General features: G+C 46.0%; 1 protein-coding gene across 4 annotated transcripts in view; it reads right to left on the bottom strand.

The window, feature by feature from the left end:
• bptf (bromodomain PHD finger transcription factor) overlaps positions 1-27500 on the bottom strand; it is an 89846-nt gene that overhangs the window by 6859 nt on the left and 55487 nt on the right. For all 4 annotated transcript variants that reach the window (XM_072915717.1, XM_072915718.1, XM_072915720.1 and 1 more), the window contains 8 exons: positions 24181-25385; positions 24036-24118; positions 20643-20868; positions 18282-18784; positions 13531-13707; positions 13270-13462; positions 2284-2368; positions 2017-2203 (listed from right to left, as the gene is read on the bottom strand). In XM_072915717.1, coding sequence (XP_072771818.1) covers positions 2017-2203; positions 2284-2368; positions 13270-13462; positions 13531-13707; positions 18282-18784; positions 20643-20868; positions 24036-24118; positions 24181-25385 — 2659 coding nt within the window. The remainder of the gene's footprint in view (positions 1-2016; positions 2204-2283; positions 2369-13269; positions 13463-13530; positions 13708-18281; positions 18785-20642; positions 20869-24035; positions 24119-24180; positions 25386-27500) is intronic.

Genomic DNA, 27500 nt, shown 5'->3' with positions numbered 1-27500 from the left:
ATAGAATCATCTAAAAGATGAACAGAGAAGGGTTTTGAAGGCATTTATTGGTGGCAAGGATGTTTTGGCTCTTCTTCCGACCGGGTTTGGATTTCCCAGCGTGGCTCTCGTCAGCGTCACGGCTTGATTCCCACGCGAGTGCTTGAAGTAGCACGACATTCAACATACAGTGGGGCAAAAAAGTATTTAGTCAGCCACCAATTGTGCAAGTTCTCCCACTTAAAATGATGACAGAGGTCTGTAATTTTCATCATAGGTACACTTCAACTGTGAGAGACAGCATTTGAAAAAAAAATCCAGGAATTCATATTGTAGGATTTTTAAAGAATTTATTTGTAAATTATGGTGGAAAATAAGTATTTGGTCAATAACAAAAATTCAACTCAATACTTTGTTATTGCCAACAAAGGTTATATTACAGAGGTCAAACGATTACTATAGGTCTTTACCAGGTTTGCACACACAGTAGCTGGTATTTTGGCCCATTCCTCCATGCAGATCTTCTCGAGAGCAGTGATGTTTTGGGGCTGTCGCCGAGCAACACGGACTTTCAACTCCCTCCACAGATTTTCTATGGGGTTGAGGTCTGGAGACTGGCTAGGCCACTCCAGGACTTTCAAATGCTTCTTACGGAGCCACTCCTTCGTTGCCCGGGCGGTGTGTTTGGGATCATTGTCATGCTGGAAGACCCAGCCACGTTTCATCTTCAAAGCTCTCACTGATGGAAGGAGGTTTTGGCTCAAAATCTCACGATACATGGCCCCATTCATTCTGTCCTTAACACGGATCAGTCGGCCTGTCCCCTTAGCAGAAAAACAGCCCCAAAGCATGATGTTTCCACCCCCATGCTTCACAGTAGGTATGGTGTTCTTGGGATGCAACTCAGTATTCTTCTTCCTCCAAACACGACAAGTTGAGTTTATACCAAAAAGTTCTATTTTGGTTTCATCTGACCACATGACATTCTCCCAATCCTCTGCTGTATCATCCATGCGCTCTCTGGCAAACTTCAGACGGGCCTGGACATGCACTGGCTTAAGCAGGGGGACACGTCTGGCACTGCAGGATTTGATTCCCTGTCGGCGTAGTGTGTTACTGATGGTAACCTTTGTTACTTTGGTCCCAGCTCTCTGCAGGTCATTCACCAGGTCCCCCCGTGTGGTTCTGGGATTTTTGCTCACCGTTCTCATGATCATTTTGACCCCACGGGATGAGATCTTGCGTGGAGCCCCAGATCGAGGGAGATTATCAGTGGTCTTGTATGTCTTCCATTTTCTGATAATTGCTCCCACAGTTGATTTTTTCACACCAAGCTGCTTGCCTATTGTAGATTCACTCTTCACAGTCTGGTGCAGGTCTACAATTATTTTCCTGGTGTCCTTTGACAGCTCTTTGGTCTTGGCCATAGTGGAGTTTGGAGTCTGACTGTTTGAGGCTGTGGACAGGTGTCTTTTATACAGATAACAAGTTCAAACAGGTGCCATTAATACAGGTAACAAGTGGAGGACAGAAGAGCTTCTTAAAGAAGAAGTTACAGGTCTGTGAGAGCCAGAGATCTTCCTTGTTTGAAGTGACCAAATACTTATTTTACACCATGATTTACAAATAAATTCTTTAAAATTCCTACAATGTGAATTCCTAGATTTTTTTTTCACATTCTGTCTCTCACAGTTGAAGTGTACCTATGATGAAAATTACAGACCTCTGTCATCATTTTAAGTGGGAGAACTTGCACAATCGGTGGCTGACTAAATACTTTTTTGCCGCACTGTAACGGACAAGTGCTTCATCCAATCACATACAAGGACCTTTTTACTTTGTGAAATACATCTCCTATGGAGAACTCCCAGATCAATGTGTGGAGCTCAGCCAACCACAAGGATCTGGCCAGAGTCAGGTTAGCACAAAGCAGTAAAAAGTGACAAAATAGTGAAAAAAAAGAAGAGGAATGACGCGACGTGGTAGCGTGACCATGTTGTACAAGCAGCGACCATGAAGGTGAGCAGCAACGCTTACCTGCTAGCTTTGAAACATTTCAGCTTCTGTACGAAGAAACCCTCCAGCACCTCCGCACACTGGAAGAAGGGCGTGTCGTTGGGGTTGTAATAGCGGCAGTTGTCAAAGATTTTGGTCACGTCGGCCACAAACTCGGTGAGCTTGTGGTAATGGCGCCTTTGGAGACGGCCTTCCATGGTGGAAAAGTCTGCCAGGGAGTCAAACACAGGATGCAAAATGTCAGACAGCTATGTTCCACTGTTAGCATCTGGAAACGTTGTTCCTTACCCATCGGCTCCTTGATCACTCGGTAATAATCAGGTGCATCGTGGGAATCCACTGGTTCAAGGAAAGGCCACGCCATCTTGTGAGACTGTTGGAACAAAAATGTAATAGGAACTTTTATTTGATTTCTTTCCCCCCGAGGCCACACAATACATGTTTGCATTTCTGTAGAAGGAAAAACATTCCATACTAGAATTGCGTGTGAATGTCCTGTAAGTGTGTGTGGAAGTGAAATGCTTGATTGTCCAAGGTGAGATGAGTGTGTGGATGTTGGAACTGTTGGAATCCGGCGAGAAATGCGGGCTATGGAGAGGTTTGTATATTGCCCATTCATTGTCAATGGGGGGAGATTCCTGGTAATTCTGGGTAATCAGGGAGTTTTCAGAAGCTGGCTTGATTGTCCAAGGTGAGATGAGTGTGTGGATGTTGGAACTGTTGGAATCCGGCGAGAAATGCGGGATATAGAGAGGTTTGTATATTGCCCATTCATTGTCAATGGGGGGAGATTCCTGGTCATTCTGGGTAATCAGGGAGTTTTCAGAAGCTGGCTTGATTGTCCAAGGTGAGATGAGTGTGTGGATGTTGGAACTGTTGGAATCTGGCGAGAAATGTGGGATATAGAGAGGTTTGTATATTGCCCATTCATTGTCAATGGGGGGAGATTCCTGGTAATTCTGGGTAATCAGGGAGTTTTCAGAAGCTGGCTTGATTGTCCAAGGTGAGATGAGTGTGTGGATGTTGGAACTGTTGGAATCCGGCGAGAAATGTGGCATATAGAGAGGTTTGTATATTGCCCATTCATTGTCAATGGGGGGAAATTGCTGGTAATTCTGGGTAATCAGGGAGTTTTCAGAAGCTGGCTTGATTGTCCAAGGTGAAATGAGTGTGTGGATGTTGGAATCCGCCGAGAAATGCGAGCTATGGAGAGGTTTGTATATTGCCCATTCATTGTCAATGGGGGGAGATTCCTGGTCATTCCAGGTAATCAGGGAGTTTTCAGAAGCTGGCTTGATTGTCCAAGGTGAGATGAGTGTGTGGATGTTGGAATTGTTGGAATCCGGCGAGAAATGCGGGATATAGAGAGGTTTGTATATTGCCCATTCATTGTCAATGGGGGGAGATTCCTGGTAATTCTGGGTAATCAGGGAGTTTTCAGAAGCTGGCTTGATTGTCCAAGGTGAGATGAGTGTGTGGATGTTGGAACTGTTGGAATCCGCCGAGAAATGCGGGCTATGGAGAGGTTTGTATATTGCCCATTCATTGTCAATGGGGGGAGATTCCTGGTAATTCCAGGTAATCAGGGAGTTTTCAGAAGCTGGCTTGATTGTCCAAGATGAGATGAGTGTGTGGATGTTGGAACTGTTGGAATCTGGCGAGAAATGAGGGATATAGAGAGGTTTGTATATTGCCCATTCATTGTCAATGGGGGGAGATTCCTGGTAATTCTGGGTAATCAGGGAGTTTTCAGAAGCTGGCTTGATTGTCCAAGGTGAGATGAGTGTGTGGATGTTGGAACTGTTGGAATCCGGCGAGAAATGTGGGATATAGAGAGGTTTGTATATTGCCCATTCATTGTCAATGGGGGGAGATTCCTGGTAATTCTGGGTAGTTAGGGAGTTTTCAGAAGCTGGCTTGATTGTCCAAGGCGAGATGAGTGTGTGGATGTTGGAACTGTTGGAATCCGGCGAGAAATGCGGGCTATGGAGAGGTTTGTATATTGCCCATTCATTGTCAATGGGGGGAGATTCCTGGTAATTCTGGGTAATCAGGGAGTTTTCAGAAGCTGGCTTGATTGTCCAAGGTGAGATGAGTGTGTGGATGTTGGAACGGTTGGAATCCGGCGAGAAATGCGGGATATAGAGAGGTTTGTATATTGCCCATTCATTGTCAATGGGGGGAGATTCCTGGTAATTCTGGGTAATCAGGGAGTTTTCAGAAGCTGGCTTGATTGTCCAAGGTGAGATGAGTGTGTGGATGTTGGAACTGTTGGAATCCGGCGAGAAATGCGGGATATAGAGAGGTTTGTATATTGCCCATTCATTGTCAATGGGGGGAGATTCCTGGTCATTCTGGGTAATCAGGGAGTTTTCAGAAGCTGGCTTGATTGTCCAAGGTGAGATGAGTGTGTGGATGTTGGAACTGTTGGAATCTGGCGAGAAATGTGGGATATAGAGAGGTTTGTATATTGCCCATTCATTGTCAATGGGGGGAGATTCCTGGTAATTCTGGGTAATCAGGGAGTTTTCAGAAGCTGGCTTGATTGTCCAAGGTGAGATGAGTGTGTGGATGTTGGAACTGTTGGAATCCGGCGAGAAATGTGGCATATAGAGAGGTTTGTATATTGCCCATTCATTGTCAATGGGGGGAAATTGCTGGTAATTCTGGGTAATCAGGGAGTTTTCAGAAGCTGGCTTGATTGTCCAAGGTGAAATGAGTGTGTGGATGTTGGAATCCGCCGAGAAATGCGAGCTATGGAGAGGTTTGTATATTGCCCATTCATTGTCAATGGGGGGAGATTCCTGGTCATTCCAGGTAATCAGGGAGTTTTCAGAAGCTGGCTTGATTGTCCAAGGTGAGATGAGTGTGTGGATGTTGGAATTGTTGGAATCCGGCGAGAAATGCGGGATATAGAGAGGTTTGTATATTGCCCATTCATTGTCAATGGGGGGAGATTCCTGGTAATTCTGGGTAATCAGGGAGTTTTCAGAAGCTGGCTTGATTGTCCAAGGTGAGATGAGTGTGTGGATGTTGGAACTGTTGGAATCCGCCGAGAAATGCGGGCTATGGAGAGGTTTGTATATTGCCCATTCATTGTCAATGGGGGGAGATTCCTGGTAATTCCAGGTAATCAGGGAGTTTTCAGAAGCTGGCTTGATTGTCCAAGATGAGATGAGTGTGTGGATGTTGGAACTGTTGGAATCTGGCGAGAAATGAGGGATATAGAGAGGTTTGTATATTGCCCATTCATTGTCAATGGGGGGAGATTCCTGGTAATTCTGGGTAATCAGGGAGTTTTCAGAAGCTGGCTTGATTGTCCAAGGTGAGATGAGTGTGTGGATGTTGGAACTGTTGGAATCCGGCGAGAAATGTGGGATATAGAGAGGTTTGTATATTGCCCATTCATTGTCAATGGGGGGAGATTCCTGGTAATTCTGGGTAGTTAGGGAGTTTTCAGAAGCTGGCTTGATTGTCCAAGGCGAGATGAGTGTGTGGATGTTGGAACTGTTGGAATCCGGCGAGAAATGCGGGCTATGGAGAGGTTTGTATATTGCCCATTCATTGTCAATGGGGGGAGATTCCTGGTAATTCTGGGTAATCAGGGAGTTTTCAGAAGCTGGCTTGATTGTCCAAGGTGAGATGAGTGTGTGGATGTTGGAACGGTTGGAATCCGGCGAGAAATGCGGGATATAGAGAGGTTTGTATATTGCCCATTCATTGTCAATGGGGGGAGATTCCTGGTAATTCTGGGTAATCAGGGAGTTTTCAGAAGCTGGCTTGATTGTCCAAGGTGAGATGAGTGTGTGGATGTTGGAACTGTTGGAATCCGGCGAGAAATGTGGGATATAGAGAGGTTTGTATATTGCCCATTCATTGTCAATGGGGGGAGATTCCTGGTCATTCTGGGTAATCAGGGAGTTTTCAGAAGCTGGCTTGATTGTCCAAGGTGAGATGAGTGTGTGGATGTTGGAACTGTTGGAATCCGGCGAGAAATGCGGGATATAGAGAGGTTTGTATATTGCCCATTCATTGTCAATGGGGGGAGATTCCTGGTAATTATGGGTAATCAGGGAGTTTTCAGAAGCTGGCTTGATTGTCCAAGGTGAGATGAGTGTGTGGATGTTGGAACTGTTGGAATCCGCCGAGAAATGCGGGCTATGGAGAGGTTTGTATATTGCCCATTCATTGTCAATGGGGGGAGATTCCTGGTAATTCCGGGTAATCAGGGAGTTTTCAGAATCTGGCTTGATTGTCCAAGGTGAGATGAGTGTGTGGATGTTGAAACTGTTGGAATCCGGCGAGAAATGTGGCATATAGAGAGGTTTGTATATTGCCCATTCATTGTCAATGGGGGGAAATTGCTGGTAATTCTGGGTAATCAGGGAGTTTTCAGAAGCTGGCTTGATTGTCCAAGGTGAAATGAGTGTGTGGATGTTGGAACTGTTGGAATCCGGCGAGAAATGCGGGCTATGGAGAGGTTTGTATATTGCCCATTCATTGTCAATGGGGGGAGATTCCTGGTAATTCTGGGTAATCAGGGAGTTTTCAGAAGCTGGCTTGATTGTCCAAGGTGAAATGAGTGTGTGGATGTTGGAATCCGCCGAGAAATGCGAGCTATGGAGAGGTTTGTATATTGCCCATTCATTGTCAATGGGGGGAGATTCCTGGTCATTCCAGGTAATCAGGGAGTTTTCAGAAGCTGGCTTGATTGTCCAAGGTGAGATGAGTGTGTGGATGTTGGAACTGTTGGAATCCGGCGAGAAATGCGGGATATAGAGAGGTTTGTATATTGCCCATTCATTGTCAATGGGGGGAGATTCCTGGTAATTCTGGGTAATCAGGGAGTTTTCAGAAGCTGGCTTGATTGTCCAAGGTGAGATGAGTGTGTGGATGTTGGAACTGTTGGAATCCGCCGAGAAATGCGGGCTATGGAGAGGTTTGTATATTGCCCATTCATTGTCAATGGGGGGAGATTCCTGGTAATTCCAGGTAATCAGGGAGTTTTCAGAAGCTGGCTTGATTGTCCAAGGTGAGATGAGTGTGTGGATGTTGGAACTGTTGGAATCTGGCGAGAAATGAGGGATATAGAGAGGTTTGTATACTGCCCATTCATTGTCAATGGGGGGAGATTCCTGGTAATTCTGGGTAATCAGGGAGTTTTCAGAAGCTGGCTTGATTGTCCAAGGTGAGATGAGTGTGTGGATGTTGGAACTGTTGGAATCCGGCGAGAAATGTGGGATATAGAGAGGTTTGTATATTGCCCATTCATTGTCAATGGAGGGAGATTCCTGGTAATTCTGGGTAATCAGGGAGTTTTCAGAAGCTGGCTTGATTGTCCAAGGTGAGATGAGTGTGTGGATGTTGGAACTGTTGGAATCCGGCGAGAAATGCGGGCTATGGAGAGGTTTGTATATTGCCCATTCATTGTCAATGGGGGGAGATTCCTGGTAACTCTGGGTAATCAGGGAGTTTTCAGAAGCTGGCTTGATTGTCCAAGGTGAGATGAGTGTGTGGATGTTGGAACTGTTGGAATCCGGCGAGAAACGCGGGATATAGAGAGGTTTGTATATTGCCCATTCATTGTCAATGGGGGGAGATTCCTGGTAATTCTGGGTAATCAGGGAGTTTTCAGAAGCTGGCTTGATTGTCCAAGGTGAGATGAGTGTGTGGATGTTGGAACTGTTGGAATCCGGCGAGAAATGTGGGATATAGAGAGGTTTGTATATTGCCCATTCATTGTCAATGGGGGGAGATTCCTGGTAATTCTGGGTAATCAGGGAGTTTTCAGAAGCTGGCTTGATTTTCCAAGGTGAGATGAGTGTGTGGATGTTGGAACTGTTGGAATCCGGCGAGAAATGCGGGCTATGGAGAGGTTTGTATATTGCCCATTCATTGTCAATGGGGGGAGATTCCTGGTAATTCTGGGTAATCAGGGAGTTTTCAGAAGCTGGCTTGATTGTCCAAGGTGAGATGAGTGTGTGGATGTTGGAATCCGGCGAGAAATGCGGGCTATGGAGAGGTTTGTATATTGCCCATTCATTGTCAATGGGGGGAGATTCCTGGTAATTCCAGGTAATCAGGGAGTTTTCAGAAGCTGGCTTGATTGTCCAAGGTGAAATGAGTGTGTGGATGTTGGAATCCGGCGAGAAATGTGGGATATAGAGAGGTTTGTATATTGCCCATTCATTGTCAATGGGGGGAGATTCCTGGTAATTCTGGGTAATCAGGGAGTTTTCAGAAGCTGGCTTGATTGTCCAAGGTGAGATGAGTGTGTGGATGTTGGAACTGTTGGAATCCGGCGAGAAATGCGGGCTATGGAGAGGTTTGTATATTGCCCATTCATTGTCAATGGGGGGAGATTCCTGGTAATTCTGGGTAATCAGGGAGTTTTCAGAAGCTGGCTTGATTGTCCAAGGTGAGATGAGTGTGTGGATGTTGGAACTGTTGGAATCCGGCGAGAAATGTGGGATATAGAGAGGTTTGTATATTGCCCATTCATTGTCAATGGGGGGAGATTCCTGGTAATTACAGGTAATCAGGGAGTTTTCAGAAGCTGGCTTGATTGTCCAAGGTGAAATGAGTGTGTGGATGTTGGAACTGTTGGAATCCGGCGAGAAATGCGGGCTATGGAGAGGTTTGTATATTGCCCATTCATTCTCAATGGGGGGAGATTCCTGGTAATTCTGGGTAATCAGGGAGTTTTCAGAAGCTGGCTTGATTGTCCAAGGTGAGATGAGTGTGTGGATGTTGGAACTGTTGGAATCCGGCGAGAAATGTGGGATATAGAGAGGTTTGTATATTGCCCATTCATTGTCAATGGGGGGAGATTCCTGGTAATTTTCAGAAGCTGGCTTGATTGTCCAAGGTGAGATGAGTGTGTGGATGTTGGAACTGTTGGAATACGCCGAGAAATGCGGGCTATGGAGAGGTTTGTATATTGCCCATTCATTGTCAATGGGGGGAGATTCCTGGTAATTCTGGGTAATCAGGGAGTTTTCAGAAGCTGGCTTGATTGTCCAAGGTGAGATGAGTGTGTGGATGTTGGAACTGTTGGAATCCGGTGAGAAATGCGGGATATAGAGAGGTTTGTATATTGCCCATTTATTGTCAATGGGGGGAGATTCCTGGTAATTCTGGGTAATCAGGGAGTTTTCAGAAGCTGGCTTAATTTTCCAAGGTGAGATGAGTGTGTGGATGTTGGAACGGTTCAAATCGGATGAGAAATGTGGAATATGGAGAGGTTTGTATATTTCCCATTCATTGTCCAAGGGGGGAAATTCCTGGTAATTCTGGGTAATCAGGGATTTTTCGGAAGCTGGCTTGAATGTGCGGGGTGAGTGGAGTGTGTGGAACGGTTCAAATCGGATGAGAAATGTGGGATTATTTCCCATTCATTGTCACCGGGGAGAAAATGACCGGAAAATTCCCGGAAACAGGAATTTTGGTAAAGGGAATGTCACGGCCAGGGCGCATTGGAATGCGTCCTCATCCTTGCGCGCTGCAAGAACCGCGGGACACGCCCACGACTGTGGCGCAGATCTAGGGACGCGCCACGCGCGTCTCCGCCCTGCAGCTGCCGCCAGCTGCAATCACTTGCCGGCAATCATCACACCTGCCTGGAATGAAGGAGCTGCCTTCATAAGCCTGGACATCTTGGCATGCCGGCGCCGGAATATAATCATCTGTTGGCGTATAGTAAGCGATCATCCTGCTTGATGCAATACTGTTCTCTCTGTCTGTTTTCCCTTCCGTGTTTCATTGTCGTGTCATCCTACTGCAGACCTCCGTTCCCGTGTTTTGACGTTGCTGTGTGTCTCGTTATTTCTCGTCGTCGTTCCCCTGCTTCTCGGACTGCTCCTTGGATCTCGACCTCCCGCTTGGACACGGATTCCCCTCTTCCCCTGGACTTCCTCATCTCTCGTTCAACACTTGGTAACGCACACCTCAGTTAAATACTACACATAGTCGTACACCATACACACTCTTGGATTTTGCCACACTCCATTTCCTTAGTTCATATATTTAGTGTTTATTATTATATATATTACTATATATAATAAATCATTGAACATTACTGCCATCTAGTGTCTGTTGCCGTCACCTCCTCTGCAAACCTTAACAGTATATTCCGGCCAATTGATTAGGGACCTGACGGCACAGTTCCTTAGCCCCGCCCCCAGTGACTTTAGCCCTGCCCCCAGTGGAAATTTTTTTTCACTTCCCTTTTTTTTTTCTTTCTTTTTGCCCCTCTCAGGATGTCTTTTTCTTTTACCTCCACCCTGGACACATTTTCTAGCCCTCAACACTCCTTAAAGGGACTGTTTAACTCCAATATGGGGATGAAGGAATTTACCCGTCGCTTGGACACCCTCCTCCCACCCTTAGTGACAGTCCCTCAGTCAGCTGGTAGCGTCTGGCATCCGTGTTCGGAGGGGGGGGATAGTACTAGTCTCTTCCATTTTAGCACTGGTGGCTGTTCTGATGTGGTAGCACAGCTGAACCCAGACAGGCTACCACCTGCCAGTACTAGTCTCTTCCATTTTAGCACTGGTGGCTGTTCTGATGTGGTAGCACAGCTGAACCCAGACAGGCTACCACCTGCCAGTACTAGTCTCTTCCATTTTAGCACTGGTGGATGTTCTGATGTGGTAGCACAGCTGAGCCCAGACAGGCTACCACCTGCCAGACAAATACCCCCTGTTTTCTGTTTTTCCCAGCCGCAGCCACCAGTCCCCCGGCTAGCCTCCGAGCTAGCACCAGTCCCCCGGCTAGCCTCCGAGCTAGCACCAGTCCCCCGGCTAGCCTCCGAGCTAGCACCAGTCCCCCGGCTAGCCTCCGAGCTAGCACCAGTCCCCCGGCTAGCCTCCGAGCTAGCACCAGACCCTCGGCTAGCCTCCGAGCTAGCACCAGACCCCCGGCTAGCCTCCGAGCTAGCACCAGACCCCCGGCTAGCCTCCGAGCTAGCACCAGACCCCCGGCTAGCCTCCGAGCTAGCACCAGACCCCCGGCTAGCCTCCGAGCTAGCACCAGCCACCAAGCTGGCCTCCGAGCTAGCACCAGCCACCAAGCTGGCCTCCGAGCTAGCACCAGCCACCAAGCTGGCCTCCGAGCTAGCACCAGCCACCAAGCTGGCCTCCGAGCTAGCACCAGCTCCCAGGCTGGCCCCCGCGTCTCCACCAGCTCCCAGGCTGGCCCCCGTGTCTCCACCAGCTCCCAGGCTGGCCCCCGCGTCTCCACCAGCTCCCAGGCTGGCCCCAGCGTCTCCACCAGCTCCCAGGCTGGCCCCCGCGTCTCCACCAGCTCCCAGGCTGGCCTCGACCTCTGCGCCTCGGCCTGCTCCGCCGACCTCTGCGCCTCGGCCAGCAGCATTGGCTTCAGCACCTCGCCCAGCTCCTCAGCTGCCCTCCTCGTCTCTGGCTCCGATGACGTCTGCTGCTTCCACCCCTCCGACGACATCGTCCTCCTTGACTCTGGCTCCGACGACATCGTCCTCCTCGACTCTGGCTCCAAGGTATTCATCCTACTCGTCTTTGGCGGGCCTTTCCACGGCGCCGCCTGCTCCCTTGTCTCCTGCATCGTCGCTACCGCGACCTCCGGCTGGCCGGGCGCAAAGGCAGCCAACAGGCGCCCGCACACGGCGCCCTCTGTGGCCAGGGCAGGGACACTTTCTGCACCAACAGCAACGCCCAAAACATGGATATGTTTCCCGTAGGCTGCTGTGGTTCTGGCGCCACTCGCGTCTGCCCTCTGGACGTCCAAGAAGGTGGTCGTTCCTTGGTCGTCCACCTCGCAGGCTGCTGCGGCGTTCTACTCGCCGCCGCCACCAGACTCGTCCCCGCTGGATTTGGGGACACTTGGGACGACGACCCACCTCCAGTTCACCCCTCCACCCTCCCTTGACTTTTGACCTCTGTGTTCTCGTGGTTCCTGCTAGAGGACATCTGGGAGCTGTCCATAAGGAGGGGGATACTGTCACGGCCAGGGCGCATTGGAATGCGTCCTCATCCTTGCGCGCTGCAAGAACCGCGGGACACGCCCACGACTGTGGCGCAGATCTAGGGACGCGCCACGCGCGTCTCCGCCCTGCAGCTGCCGCCAGCTGCAATCACTTGCCGGCAATCATCACACCTGCCTGGAATGAAGGAGCTGCCTTCATAAGCCTGGACATCTTGGCATGCCGGCGCCGGAATATAATCATCTGTTGGCGTATAGTAAGCGATCATCCTGCTTGATGCAATACTGTTCTCTCTGTCTGTTTTCCCTTCCGTGTTTCATTGTCGTGTCATCCTACTGCAGACCTCCGTTCCCGTGTTTTGACGTTGCTGTGTGTCTCGTTATTTCTCGTCGTCGTTCCCCTGCTTCTCGGACTGCTCCTTGGATCTCGACCTCCCGCTTGGACACGGATTCCCCTCTTCCCCTGGACTTCCTCATCTCTCGTTCAACACTTGGTAACGCACACCTCAGTTAAATACTACACATAGTCGTACACCATACACACTCTTGGATTTTGCCACACTCCATTTCCTTAGTTCATATATTTAGTGTTTATTATTATATATATTACTATATATAATAAATCATTGAACATTACTGCCATCTAGTGTCTGTTGCCGTCACCTCCTCTGCAAACCTTAACAGGGAAAACATGTTTTGCGTTCCACATGTGGGAAGAGCAGTGTGGGTGGATGGTTGAAAAAATGGGAAACATTTTGAGAAATGTTCCCATTCACTTGAATGGGAATTCCCTGAATATTCGGGAATTTCGGGAAAACCGGGAATTTTTAAAAATATTGATACTAGCACAATTGTCCTAAATGATATGACTGGGTTTGGTGTTGGTAAATGCATCGGTTGAAAAATGTTGATGTAGTAAGAGTTTGAGTTTAAATGGGCATTTCGGAATTCCAGGAATTTTGGGAAAACTGGGAATATGTACAAAATGAAAAAAGGTAGTTTCCTTGTCCCAATGAAAAGGAATGTTTTGAAGGAGGAATGGTCAAAAAACAGTTGAAAAATGTGGACTGTGAAAACTTTCCAGGAAGAGGTGAAAATAGGGCGTCTCCCGGAAAATTCGGGATGGTTGGCAAGTATGCTTTATTTAGAAAAGTACTGAAAAGTATGGAAATACAATTGGGTAGCAGTAGCAAAACATTGGTATGGGGACTGTGTGGTGGTGGTGAAAGACACTGCATCACTATCAACTTTGAAGGTCTAACACAGCTTTATAAGTGCTCCTGATTACCAAAGTATTAGCATAGTTTAGTTCCCTACCTGCAAAGAGCGTAATATCCTCTTCAAGCCCTCGTAGTCTTTGTCGGTCAGCGGCGTGAGGACGGTCATGGCGTCCTCCGTGGACTGGCACTGCGGGCACACGTACACGTCGATGTGGTTGGCTTCGCTCTGCAGGATGCCCACGCAACGTCCGTGGTACCAGTTCTGGCAGCGGTCGCAGCCGATGTAAAACCTGAAGGGGAATGAACCTGGGGTTAGCATTTCAACGCTAATGAGGCGAGAAGGTGCGAGGAGGCGTACTGTGACTCGTCGTATGGCGTCCGGCAGATGCAGTAGAGCTCCTCCTTGCTGCCGCCCTCCTGGCCGCGCTTGCAGTCGCTACACACAAAGTCCTCCAGCTTCTTGGCCTCCTTCTCCGTGATGCCCACGCATGCACCATGGAACCAGTTGGAGCACAGGTCACATCCGATGTAAAACCTGCGGCCAAAGACAGTATATATGTATATAGATATATATACATACATTAGAGATGCGCGGTTTGCGGACACAACCGCGGAGTCCGCGGATTATCCGCGGGTCGGGCGGTTGAAATAAAAAAAAATTAGATTTTATCCGCAGGTCGGGTCGGGCGATTGAAATTAAAAAAAAAATTAGATTTTAAATAGATTCAGGCGGGTGGCAGTTAAACCAATTGGTAAATATATATACATAGTTAAATGTTGTTACCCACATACGAAAAACGAGCAGGCACCTGCTGCATATGCCACAACAGAAGAAGAAAAAAAAAAGAGATGGACACTTAAGGAGCGAAGAAGGGACGCCTCGCCGGGGTCCGGAACCGAGGCCCCTTCCCCCGAGAGGGCCCCACCGGGAGCCGTAGCTGAGGCGATCCGCGAGAAGGGCCCGACGCACGTCCAGGGTCACCACCGCGCCCACCGCACCGACACCCCGCCTCGGCCTGAGTCACGCGCAGCAGGTAAGCAGCTTACCTGCCCGCCACCCCCGTGGCCGGGGGCTCGTAACAGGGGTCACTCCGCGCGCTCCGCCAGCGCAGTTTACCTGCCCGCCACCCCAGTTGCCGGGGGCGCGTAACAGGGGTCACTCCGCGCGCAGTGCGCTCACGAAAGGGGTGGGGCTCACCCTGGTGAGCCGAGTGGGCCACTTTTGGTAAGCAGAACTGGCGCTGCGGGATGAACCGAACGCCGGGTTAAGGCGCCCGATGCCGACGCTCATCAGAACCCAGAAAAGGTGTTGGTTGATATAGACAGCAGGACGGTGGCCATGGAAGTCGGAACCCGCTAAGGAGTGTGTAACAACCCACCTGCCGAATCAACTAGCCCTGAAAATGGATGGCGCTGGAGCGTCGGGCCCATACCCGGCCGTCGCCGGCAGCGAGAGCCAGGCCGCGACGAGTAGGATGGCCTCCGCGGTGCGCGCTGAAGCCTCGGGCGCGAGCCCGGGTGGAGCCGCCGCGGGTGCGAGGGACATCGCACCTCCACGCGCTTGGAGGTGCGCCCAGCGTGGCTCCCAGATGATTGCGCACTGGTGTGCGTCTGGGCCGTGACAGCGTGGCACGCATTGAATGTCTCTGCTACATTGGATCAGTCTCCTTTCTTTAACAGGCAAAAGCTTTATAACCTCACTAATGCCTTGCATCGTCTATATTAGATATATAACAACGGGCGGGTGCGGTTTTGATTAAATGTTATTTCGGGTGGATTGCGGATGGTTGACGTCTTTTGTGATGCGGTTGCGGATGAAATAATTGCCTATCCGCGCATCTCTAATATATATAGACATTTACAGTCGCAATCAAAAGTGTAAGTACACTTGTATAGAACATGATGTCATGGCTGTCTTGAGTTTCCAATCATTTCTACAACTCTTATTTTTTTGTGATGTAGTGATTGGAGCACATACTTGTTGGTCACAAAAAACATTCATGAAGTTTGCTTCTTTTATGAATTTATTATGGCTCTACTGAAAATGTGAGGGTGAAAAGTATACATACAGCAATGTTAATATTTGCTTACATGTCCCTTGGCAAGTTTACCTGCAATAAGGCGCTTTTGGTAGCCATCCACAAGCTTCTGCTTGACCACTTGACCACTAAATTGGTGCAGTTCAGCTAAATGTGTTGCTTTTCTGACATGGACTTGATTCTTCAGCATTGTCCACACCTTTAAGTCAGGCCATTCTAAAACCTTAATTCTAACCTGATTTAGCCATTCCTTTACCACTTTTGAGGTGTGTTTGGGGTCATTGTCCTGTTGGAACACCCAACTGCGCCCAAGGCCCAACCTCCGGGCTGATGATTTTAGCTTGTCCTGAACAATTTGGAGCTAATCCTCCTTTTTCATTGTCCCATTTAAAGCAGCAGTTCCATTGGCAGCAAAACAGGCCCAGAGCATAATACTACCACCACCATGCTTGACGGTAGGTCTGGTGTTCCTGGGATTAAAGGCCTCACCTTTTCTCCTCCAAACATATTGCTAAGTATTGTGGCCAAACAGCTCCATTTTTGTTTCATCTCACCACAGAACTTTCCTCCAGAAGGTTTTATCTTTGTCCATGTGATGTCAGATGAAACAAAAATGGAGCTGTTTGGCCACAATACCCAGCAATATGTTTGGTGAGGCCTTTAATCCCAGGAACACCATTCCTACCGTCAAGCATGGTGGTGGTAGTATTATGCTCTGGGCCTGTTTTGCTGCCAATGGAACTGCTGCTTTAAATGGGACAATGAAAAAGGAGGATGAGCTCCAAATACTTCAGGACAAGCTCAAATCATCAGCCCGGAGGTTGGGTCTTGGGCGCAGTTGGGCGTTGACACCAAACACACCTCAAAAGTGGTAAAGGAATGGCTAAATCAGGCTAGAATGAAGGTTTTAGAATGGCTTTCTCAAAGTCCTGACTTAAAGGTGTGGACAATGCTGAAGAAACAAGTCCATGTCAGAAAAGCAACACATTTAGCTGAACTGCAGCAATTTAGTGGTCAAGTGGTCAAGCAGAAGCTTGTGGATGGCTACCAAAAGCGCCTTATTGCAGGTCAACTTGCCAAGGGACATGTAAGCAAATATTAACATTGCTGTATGTATACTTTTCACCCTCACATTTTCAGTAGAGCCATAATAAATTCATAAAAGAAGCAAACTTCATGAATGTTTTTTGTGACCAACAAGTATGTGCTCCAATCACTACATCACAAAAAAAATAAGAGTTGTAGAAATGATTGTAAACTCAAGACAGCCATGACATGATGTTCTTTACAAGTGTATGTACACTTTTGACCACCACTGTATATACACACATACATGTGTGTGTGTGTGTATATGTATATATATATATATATATATATATATATATACATACATACATACATACATACATACATACATACATACATACATACATACATACATACATACATACATACAGGTAAAAGCCAGTAAATTTGAATATTTTGAAAAACTTGATTTATTTCAGTAATTGCATTCAAAAGGTGTAACTTGTACATTATATTTATTCATTGCACACAGACTGATGCATTCAAATGTTTATTTCATTTAATTTTGATGATTTGAAGTGGCAACAAATGAAAATCCAAAATTCCGTGTGTCACAAAATTAGAATATTACTTAAGGCTAATACAAAAAAGGGATTTTTAGAAATGTTGGCCAACTGAAAAGTATGAAAATGAAAAATATGAGCATGTACAATACTCAATACTTGGTTGGAGCTCCTTTTGCCTCAATTACTGCGTTAATGCGGCGTGGCATGGAGTCGATGAGTTTCTGGCACTGCTCAGGTGTTATGAGAGCCCAGGTTGCTCTGATAGTGGCCTTCAACTCTTCTGCGTTTTTGGGTCTGGCATTCTGCATCTTCCTTTTCACAATACCCCACAGATTTTCTATGGGGCTAAGGTCAGGGGAGTTGGCGGGCCAATTTAGAACAGAAATACCATGGTCCGTAAACCAGGCACGGGTAGATTTTGCGCTGTGTGCAGGCGCCAAGTCCTGTTGGAACTTGAAATCTCCATCTCCATAAGCAGGTCAGCAGCAGGAAGCATGAAGTGCTCTAAAACTTGCTGGTAGACGGCTGCGTTGACCCTGGATCTCAGGAAACAGAGTGGACCGACACCAGCAGATGACATGGCACCCCAAACCATCACTGATGGTGGAAACTTTACACTAGACTTCAGGCAACGTGGATCCTGTGCCTCTCCTGTCTTCCTCCAGACTCTGGGACCTCGATTTCCAAAGGAAATGCAAAATTTGCATGGTTGGGTGATGGTTTGGGGTGCCATGTCATCTGCTGGTGTCGGTCCACTCTGTTTCCTGAGATCCAGGGTCAACGCAGCCGTCTACCAGCAAGTTTTAGAGCATTTCATGCTTCCTGCTGCTGACCTGCTCTATGGAGATGGAGATTTCAAGTTCCAACAGGACTTGGCGCCTGCACACAGCGCAAAATCTACCCGTGCCTGGTTTACGGACCATGGTATTTCTGTTCTAAATTGGCCCGCCAACTCCCCTGACCTTAGCCCCATAAAAAATCTGTGGGGTATTGTGAAAAGGAAGATGCAGAATGCCAGACCCAAAAACGCAGAAGAGTTGAAGGCCACTATCAGAGCAACCTGGGCTCTCATAACACCTGAGCAGTGCCAGAAACTCATCGACTCCATGCCACGCCGCATTAACGCAGTAATTGAGGCAAAAGGAGCTCCAACCAAGTATTGAGTATTGTACATGCTCATATTTTTCATTTTCATACTTTTCAGTTGGCCAACATTTCTAAAAATCCCTTTTTTGTATTAGCCTTAAGTAATATTCTAATTTTGTGACACACGGAATTTTGGATTTTCATTTGTTGCCACTTCAAATCATCAAAATTAAATGAAATAAACATTTGAATGCATCAGTCTGTGTGCAATGAATAAATATAATGTACAAGTTACACCTTTTGAATGCAATTACTGAAATAAATCAAGTTTTTCAAAATATTCTAATTTACTGGCTTTTACCTGTATATATATATATACAGGTTGTACTTACTTGGACTCGTCGTAGGGAGTTTTACAGATACAGTACAACTTGGTGTCCTTCTTGTGGTCCTTTGAGGTAGAGGAGAGCTTCTTCTTCTTCTTGTGTTTCGCTGAGAAGGGATCCCTGTCCTTGTCCTTGTCCTTGTCCTTGTCCTTGTCCTTGTCCCGGTCCTTCTCCCTGTCCCGGTGTCGAGGTGGCTCTTGGAGTCTCACCCTCTCCTTCTCCCGGTCTCGCTCCTTTTCCCGGTCTTTGTACCGGTCCTTGTCCTTGTCCTTGTCCTTGTCCCGCTTCTTGTCATGATGTCGCTCCCTGTCCCGGTTTCTGTCCCGGTCTCGCTCGTCTTCCCGCTTGCGTTTGTGGGATGAGGACGGGGGCGCGGCTGCGTGGGAGCAATGTGAGGAATGTGAGGAGTGAGAGGCTGACTTGACGGTTGCCGCCGCCGCCTGGGTGATGGCGGCCCGGGCTTTCTCCTTCTCCTTCTGGAGCCTGGCAATGTCTCGCTTCAGTTCCTCCTGAGTGCACAATGAAATATGCCATGATGTACATCACACCAGAGGATGGCCACATGGCCTAAAACCTATATCCAAATATACAAAAGCCCAAAGCAGTGAAGTTGTCAGGTTGTGTAAATGGTAAATAAAAAGAGAATACAACAAATCCTTTTCAACTTATATTCAATTGAATAGACTCCAAAGACAAGATATTTAATTTTGTTATTTTTTTGCAAATATTAGCTCATTTGGAATTAGATGCATGCAACATGTTTCAAAAAAAGCTGGCACAAGTGGCAAAAAAGAGTGAGAAAGTTGAGGAATGCTCATCAAAGACTTATTTGGAACATCCCACAGGTGAACAGGCTAATTGGGAACAGGTGGGTGCCATGATTGGCTATAAAAGCAGCTTCCATGAAATGCTCAGTCATTCACAAACAAGGACGGGGCGAGGGTCACCACTTTGTCAACAAACGCCTGAGCAAATTGTTTAAGAACAACATTTCTCAACAAGGAATTTAGGGATTTCACCATCTACGCTCCGTAATATCATCAAAAGGTTCCGAGAATCTGGACATAAGCCATGATATTACACACCTTGGATCCCTCAGGCGGTACTGCATCAAAAAGCCATATCAGTGTGTAAAGGATATCACCACATGGGCCCAGGAACACTTCAGAAAACCACTGTCAGTAACTACAGTCGGTCGCTACATCTGTAAGTGCAAGTTAAAACTCTACTATGCAAAGCCAAAGCCATTGATCAACAACACCCAGAAACACTTCGCTGGGCTCGAGCTCATCTAAGATGGACTGATACAAAGTGGAAAAGTGTTCTGTGGTCTGACGAGTCCACATTTCAAATAGTTTTTGGAAACTGTGGACGTCGTGTCCTCTGGACCAAAGAGGAAAAGAACCATCCGGATTGTTCTAGGGTGAAAGTGTAAAAGGCAGCATGTGTGATGGTATGGGGGTGTATTAATGCCCAAGACACTTACACATCTGTGAAGGCACCATTAATGCTGAAAGGTACATACAGCTTTTGGAGCAACATATGTTGCCATCCAAGCAACGTTATCATGGACGCCCCTGCTTATTTCAGCAAGACAATGCCAAGCCACGTGTTACAACAGTGTGGCTTCATAGTAAAAGAGTGCAGGTACTAGACTGGCCTGCCTGTAGTCCAGACATTGAAAATGTGTGAAGGCTAAAATATGAGAAGGGAGACTGTTGAACAACTTAAGCTGTACATCAAGCAAGAATGGGAAAGAATTCCACTTCAAAAATGTGTCTCCTCAGTTCCCAAACCTTTACTGAGTGTTGTTAAAAGGAAAGGCCATGTAACACACTGGTAAACATGCCTTTTTTGCAATGTGTTGCTGCCATTAAATTCTAAGTTCATGATTATTTGCAAGAAAAAAAAAGAAGTTTCTCAGTGTGAACATGAAATATCTTGTCTTTGCAGTCTATTCAATTGAATATAAGTTGAAAAGGATTTGTTGTATTCTCTTTTTATTTACCATTTACCGGTACACAATGTGACAACTTCACTAGTTGATTGTTTGGCTTGACTTTCTGTGGTGCGTTCAGTGACATTCAGGAATAACAGACTTTTAACTGCTCTTATTGGCTTCCATTGTGCTACAATCGAATGCCTCGACTTTCAATCAGTCGTACCCCAAACAAGCACACAGATTCTGTTTGAGCACAATGGCAGAAAGGTTTGGTCGTGCGACACACAAGATAATGTACGGAAACCGAGCGACCACTGAATGCACCAATTAAAGTCCGGCCGGCAGTCCACAATGGATGGTGTTGGGCCATAAAGGTTCTTGTAGGTGTGATACTTGGGTCCACATTTTGAGGAAGGCATGCTAACCTGGACTTGCATCTGGAGGTCCTTGTCCAGCAGGGCCCTCTTCTTCAGGATCTCAGCCTTCAGGTGTTCTTTGTGCTTGTACAGCAGCGCCGTCAGCCTGCTGGCATTCTGCTTGGAGCGTTTCTGCTCCACCACCTCCTCCTTCTTCCTCTTCTTGGCCGCCTGCCGCTCGTCCTTCTCCATCTTGTCCAGGATGTACCTCATCACCTGGTTGCACACAATCATCCTGGGACAGGAGCAACGTTTTAGTACAATTGGGTTTCCTCTGTATATGGGGTGTCAGAATAATTGTATACAGGTAAAAGCCAGTAAATTAGAATATTTAGAAAAACTTGATTTATTTCAGTAATTGCATTCAAAAGGTGTAACTTGTACATTATATTTATTCATTGCACACAGACTGATGCATTCAAATGTTTATTTCATTTAATTTTGATGATTTGAAGTGGCAACAAATGAAAATCCAAAATTCCGTGTGTCACAAAATTAGAATATTTCTTAAGGCTAATACAAAAAAGGGATTTTTAGAAATGTTGGCCAACTGAAAAGTATGAAAATGAAAAATATGAGCATGTACAATACTCAATACTTGGTTGGAGCTCCTTTTGCCTCAATTACTGCGTTAATGCGGCGTGGCATGGAGTCGATGAGTTTCTGGCACTGCTCAGGTGTTATGAGAGCCCAGGTTGCTCTGATAGTGGCCTTCAACTCTTCTGCGTTTTTGGGTCTGGCATTCTGCATCTTCCTTTTCACAATACCCCACAGATTTTCTATGGGGCTAAGGTCAGGGGAGTTGGCGGGCCAATTTAGAACAGAAATACCATGGTCCGTAAACCAGGCACGGGTAGATTTTGCGCTGTGTGCAGGCGCCAAGTCCTGTTGGAACTTGAAATCTCCATCTCCATAGAGCAGGAAGCATGAAGTGCTCTAAAACTTGCTGGTAGACGGCTGCGTTGACCCTGGATCTCAGGAAACAGAGTGGACCGACACCAGCAGATGACATGGCACCCCAAACCATCACCCAACCATGCAAATTTTGCATTTCCTTTGGAAATCGAGGTCCCAGAGTCTGGAGGAAGACAGGAGAGGCACAGGATCCACGTTGCCTGAAGTCTAGTGTAAAGTTTCCACCATCAGTGATGGTTTGGGGTGCCATGTCATCTGCTGGTGTCGGTCCACTCTGTTTCCTGAGATCCAGGGTCAACGCAGCCGTCTACCAGCAAGTTTTAGAGCACTTCATGCTTCCTGCTGCTGACCTGCTCTATGGAGATGGAGATTTCAAGTTCCAACAGGACTTGGCGCCTGCACACAGCGCAAAATCTACCCGTGCCTGGTTTACGGACCATGGTATTTCTGTTCTAAATTGGCCCGCCAACTCCCCTGACCTTAGCCCCATAAAAAATCTGTGGGGTATTGTGAAAAGGAAGATGCAGAATGCCAGACCCAAAAACGCAGAAGAGTTGAAGGCCACTATCAGAGCAACCTGGGCTCTCATAACACCTGAGCAGTGCCAGAAACTCATCGACTCCATGCCACGCCGCATTAACGCAGCAATTGAGGCAAAAGGAGCTCCAACCAAGTATTGAGTATTGTACATGCTCATATTTTTCATTTTCATACTTTTCAGTTGGCCAACATTTCTAAAAATCCCTTTTTTGTATTAGCCTTAAGTAATATTCTAATTTTGTGACACACGGAATTTTGGATTTTCATTTGTTGCCACTTCAAATCATCAAAATTAAATGAAATAAACATTTGAATGCATCAGTCTGTGTGCAATGAATAAATATAATGTACAAGTTACACCTTTTGAATGCAATTACTGAAATAAATCAAGTTTTTCAAAATATTCTAATTTACTGGCTTTTACCTGTATACTGTAAGTTATCACACAACTGGTTTGCTTGCAGTTCAGGTTGCCCTGCGTGAAGAGCGGTGGCTCTGGTTACTATCCACTTGTGCTCACAAAGCTGTCCTCCTTATCAAGCAAAAGGCGGACAGCTTGTAAATCTCCACCGTGTGCCATGGAATGCGCCTCGCCGTAGAAGTGTCTGTTTTTCAGATCTGGACAGCCACAGGAGGGGCCGTATCAGGACCCGAAGTCTCCAAGATGATAAGGCGGACGAGCAGAGAAGGGGCAAACCTGACACCGCTCCAAGCACATTTTGTTTTAACTGTTTATGAACCAGTGCTGGGCTGCTGCATAATGGGGCCACAAGCAGCTTCAGCTATGTAATCAGGGAATGCCCAAATAAATGGGGAGGCGTGGGAACTTTTTCCTCAGAGCGTGGGGTGACACTGTACGAGGGTGCAGTTCCACGCGCTCTCCTCAGAAGCTAATTTTAATCCTGTCTCTTTGATTCCTTGCTTCTTGTCCTGTTTAATAGGTAGTTCGGTGTTTGAACCTGACATGGGGTGACCAAAGGAACTAATTATTTAATGGCCTTTGGCACAATCGTTAGCATTCTGATAATAGCACGCTAGCTTATTTCACTAACACTAACTGTAAACATGCTATTGTTAGCATAGTAATGTTAGCATGCTAGCTTTTGTTTTAAGCTAATTAAACAGGTATACACTTTAGTATCATATATTTTGTTATTTCATTAATGCTAACAGTAAGCATGCTATTGTTAGCATGCTAGCTTTTTTTTTTTAAAGCTAATCCAACAGCTATTCATCTCTATATGATATATTTTGTTATTTCACTAATGCTAACTGTAAACATGCTATGGTTAGCATAGTACTGTTAGCATGCTAGTTTTTATTTGTTCAAGCTAATTAGCAGGTATACACCTCAGTATCATATATTTTGTTATTTCACGAATGCTAACTGTAAACATGCTATAGTTAGCATGCTAGCTTTTTAAAAAAAAGCTAATTTAACAGGTATACATCTCAGTATCATATATTTGATTTCACTAATGCTAACAGTAAGCATGCTATAGTTAGCACTCTAGCTTTTTTTAAAGCTAATTTAACAGGTATACATCTCTGTATCATATATTTTGTTATTTCACTAATGCCAACTGTAAACATGCTATTGTTAGCATAGTACTGTTAGCATGCTAGCTTTTTTTTAAGCTAATTAAGCAGGTATACACCTCAGTATCATATATTTTGTTATTTCACTAATGCTAACAGTAAGCATGCTAGTTTTGCTCATTTTGCTGAGTTGTTTTGTTACTTGCTAGCATTTTAGTTTGGCTTTGGCTCTTCAACATTCACGTGAAACGTCCACCAAAATATAATTTTCTGGTCCTAAATATGGTACTGGATCTGAAGGTGAAAATGACCAAAATGGTTTGCTTTGTCAGTGTGTGGCCCCTCGGTGGAACTATTCAGTGCTCCGTCACCCTTATCCAACTCTGACAAGAAAGCTGAAGTCCAAACCTCTGGTTCTCCTCCCGCTCAGCAGCAGCCACAGTCTTCCTGTGCTTCAGCAGGTCCGAGGTCACACCTGGCTTGGCTCCCACCTGCCAGCACAACAAACATCTCAGTACCTTCTTCATGAGCTGGAAGTGTTGCGAGGTCTCACTTGTTTGTGAAGAACGTCTCCCAGATCTTTCTGCTCCCGTCTCATCTCCTGCTGTTTCTTCTTCTTTGGTGGGGAAGGTTGCTGCTGGATCCTCTGGAGCTGGTCCTGCACGCTGGTCGGAGCCTGTATGGTCACCATGTTCTGGATCTGGTGGGTTTGAATTGGACTCCCCGTCTGCTTGATCTGGATGGGTAGTTGCAGTTTGATCTGCTGGGGAACCGCGCCGCCTTGCTGCTGCGCCTGGGCCTGGATCTGGGCCTGGATTTGGGCGGCGACGTGAGGCGGTAGCGCTGACAACAGTTGGACCGGTTGTTGAAGTCCTGGAACCGTGATGAGCTGATGTCTGATGGAAGGCTGGGCCTGAACGTGACCTCGGTTTGGAGACTGGAACTGGACCTGGACCTGAGCTTGCACTTGGGGTTGAGTCTGTACCTGAACCTGGGTCGGTGACTGAACTTTGAACTGAGCCTGGGTTTGTACCGGACTCTTGATTGCGGAATGAGTCTGGACTTGAGGATGCTGCGACGCGTGAGGCAGAATCGGACTCTGTTGCTGGAATTGGACCTGAACCTGGGGGTGGAGTTGGCTTTGAAACTGGGTTACAGCCGGACTCTGAACCTGAGGCAGCGCATGCGGTTGGGTCTGCACTTGGGTTTGAAGTACACCTTGTACCTGCGATTGGTACTGAGGCTGGACCCTTGCCTGGTGTTGAACCTGAACCTGGGTCTGGTTTTGGGAGGGGAACTTCACCTGGGGTTGAATTGGAGGAAGCTGATGGGGTTGTTGTGGAGGTTGTGTTTGAAACTGAACTCGTATCTGGGGATGGATTTGTGCTTGGGTCTGGAGATGCGGCTGAGACTGCATGCGTTGGACCTGAATCTGTGCACAGATCTGGTTTTGGGGCTGAGACTGCAGTTGATGAAGTGCTTGTGGCGCCGTGTGTCTGACCGTGGTGACCACGGAGGAGACCGGTAGCGCCTTCATGTGGAGCTGCACCGCAGAGACCGGTATTTGCGACACCTGTTGCACCGACACCATAGCCGGGTGCTGTTGAGACGGCAAGGCAAGAGATGCTTGAGGCAGCGAGGAAACAGGTGAACGCGTGAAACCTGATGCGGGGGGGGAGGCGGGGACTGTGTCCAGGGCAGGTGGATTTGGGACTGTGGCTTGTGGAACCGAATGGAGCGTCCTTTGCTCAATCAGCGCTGAAAAGGTGACAGAAACAAGGAAGTGTATGAATATTAGTAACTGTATTCAGAAGCTGGAACATTCCGGCAAAATGATCCCGTTTCGTCTAATATTTGTCCATAGCGTTTCTATGGACTATAATATTTTTATGATTGTGAAAAGCCCAAATTGAAAGGGTGATGAAACCTGCTGGATTGTCCAGAGGTGCTCATTACGTCGATCGCGAGCTACCGGTCGATCTCGGAGGGTGTGTCAGTCGATCACCAGCCAGGCATTAAAAAAATAGTCCTAAAAATGAGCGATCATAAATCTTCACTATGACGTCACGTTCGTCACTTGATTGACATTCACGGCACCCGAGGGTCTTCTGAGATGACGCTGGCTGCTGCCAGCTCATTAAAATTACCGACTGGAAGGCGAGAAACACTTTATTTCAACAGACTCTGGCGCCGTACCTGTCGTCAAAACTCCAAAGACCGACTGCACAGTTGCGCTACCAAAATAAGAGTCTCAGAAAGCTGGCGTGCACAAGCTAGCAAGCTACGGAGTTTGCCGACAATGTATTTCTTGTAAAGTGTATACAAAGGAGTACGGAAGCTGGACAAATAAGATGCCAAAAACCAACCACTTTCATGTGGTATTGGACAGAAAGGAGGACTTTTTTTCTCCTCCATTCGAAAATGCGGACCTTATCAGCACTACTGTCTGATTCCTATCAATGCAAGACATCACAATCAGGTAATACACCAACTTATATTCTTGTCTTCATGAAAGAAAGGAATCTATGTGTTATACATGCTTGTATTATCTTTAAACACCTTTATAACTTGTTAACAATATTACCTATATGTGTTATACATGCTTGTATTATCTTTAAACAATTAACTTATTAACAATATTAACTATATGTGTTAAACATGCTTGTATTATCGTTAAACACCTTTAAGTTGTTAACAATATTAACTATATGTATTAAACATTCTTGTATTATCATTAAACACCTTTAATTTTTTAACAATATTAACTATGTGTTAAACATGCTTGCATTATCTTTAAACACCTTTAACTTCTTAACAATATTAACTATGTGTTAAACATGCTTGTATTATCGTTAAACACCTTTAACTTGTTAACAATATTAACTATATGTATTAAACATGCTTGTATTATCATTAAACACCTTTAACTTGTTAACAATATTAACTATATGTATTAAACATTCTTGTATTATCATTGAACACCTTTAATTTTTTAACAATATTAACTATGTGTTAAACATGCTTGCATTATCTTTAAACACCTTTAACTTATTAACAATATTAACTATATGTATTAAACATGCTTGTATTATCATTAAACACCTTTAATTTTTTAACAATATTAACTATATGTGTTAAACATGCTTGCATTATCATTAAACACCTTTAACTTGTTAACAAAAACATATATTTCATAAATAAGTAAATATAAATGATATATATGAATGAGGTAGATCCCCACGACTTGATCAATTGAAAAGTAGCTCGCCTGCAGAAAAAGTGTGAGCACCCCTGGTGTAGAATATATAAAGACAGAACAATAAGATCATATGGACAGCCGTAAGTCTTTACATTTTGCTTTATATTTATTATTTTACTTATTCTTTTTTTTGGTTTTGTATTTCTTTTGTATCATCCCGTGAGGTGTATATTATTTATTTTGTTCGGTTTGTACTTCATGAAGTTTTGCACTTGTTTTTTGTGTGCGTTTTCATTATATTTGGATGTACCGTATTTTTCGGACTATAAGTCGCAGTTTTTTTCATAGTTTGGCCGGGGGTGCGACTTATACTCAGGAGCGACTTATGTGTGAAATGATGAACACATTAGCGTAAAATATCAAATCATATTATTTATCTCATTCACGTAAGAGACTAGACCAGGGGTCGGCAACCCGCGGCTCTAGAGCCGCATGCGGCTCTTTAGCGCCGCCCTAGTGGCTCCCTGGAGCTTTTTCAAAGATGTATGAAAAATGGAAAAAGATGAGGGGAAAAATGTTTGTTTTTTGTTTTAATATGGTTTCTGTAAGAGGACAAACATGACACAAACCTCCCTAATTGTTATAAATCACACTGTTTATATTAAACATGCTTC

The sequence above is a fragment of the Nerophis lumbriciformis genome, linkage group LG22, assembly GCF_033978685.3.
Source record: "Nerophis lumbriciformis linkage group LG22, RoL_Nlum_v2.1, whole genome shotgun sequence".
Taxonomy (NCBI): Eukaryota; Metazoa; Chordata; class Actinopteri; order Syngnathiformes; family Syngnathidae; genus Nerophis; species Nerophis lumbriciformis.
The sequence above is the reverse complement of the archived record's forward strand: the minus strand, read 5'-3'. Positions and strand labels throughout refer to the sequence as shown.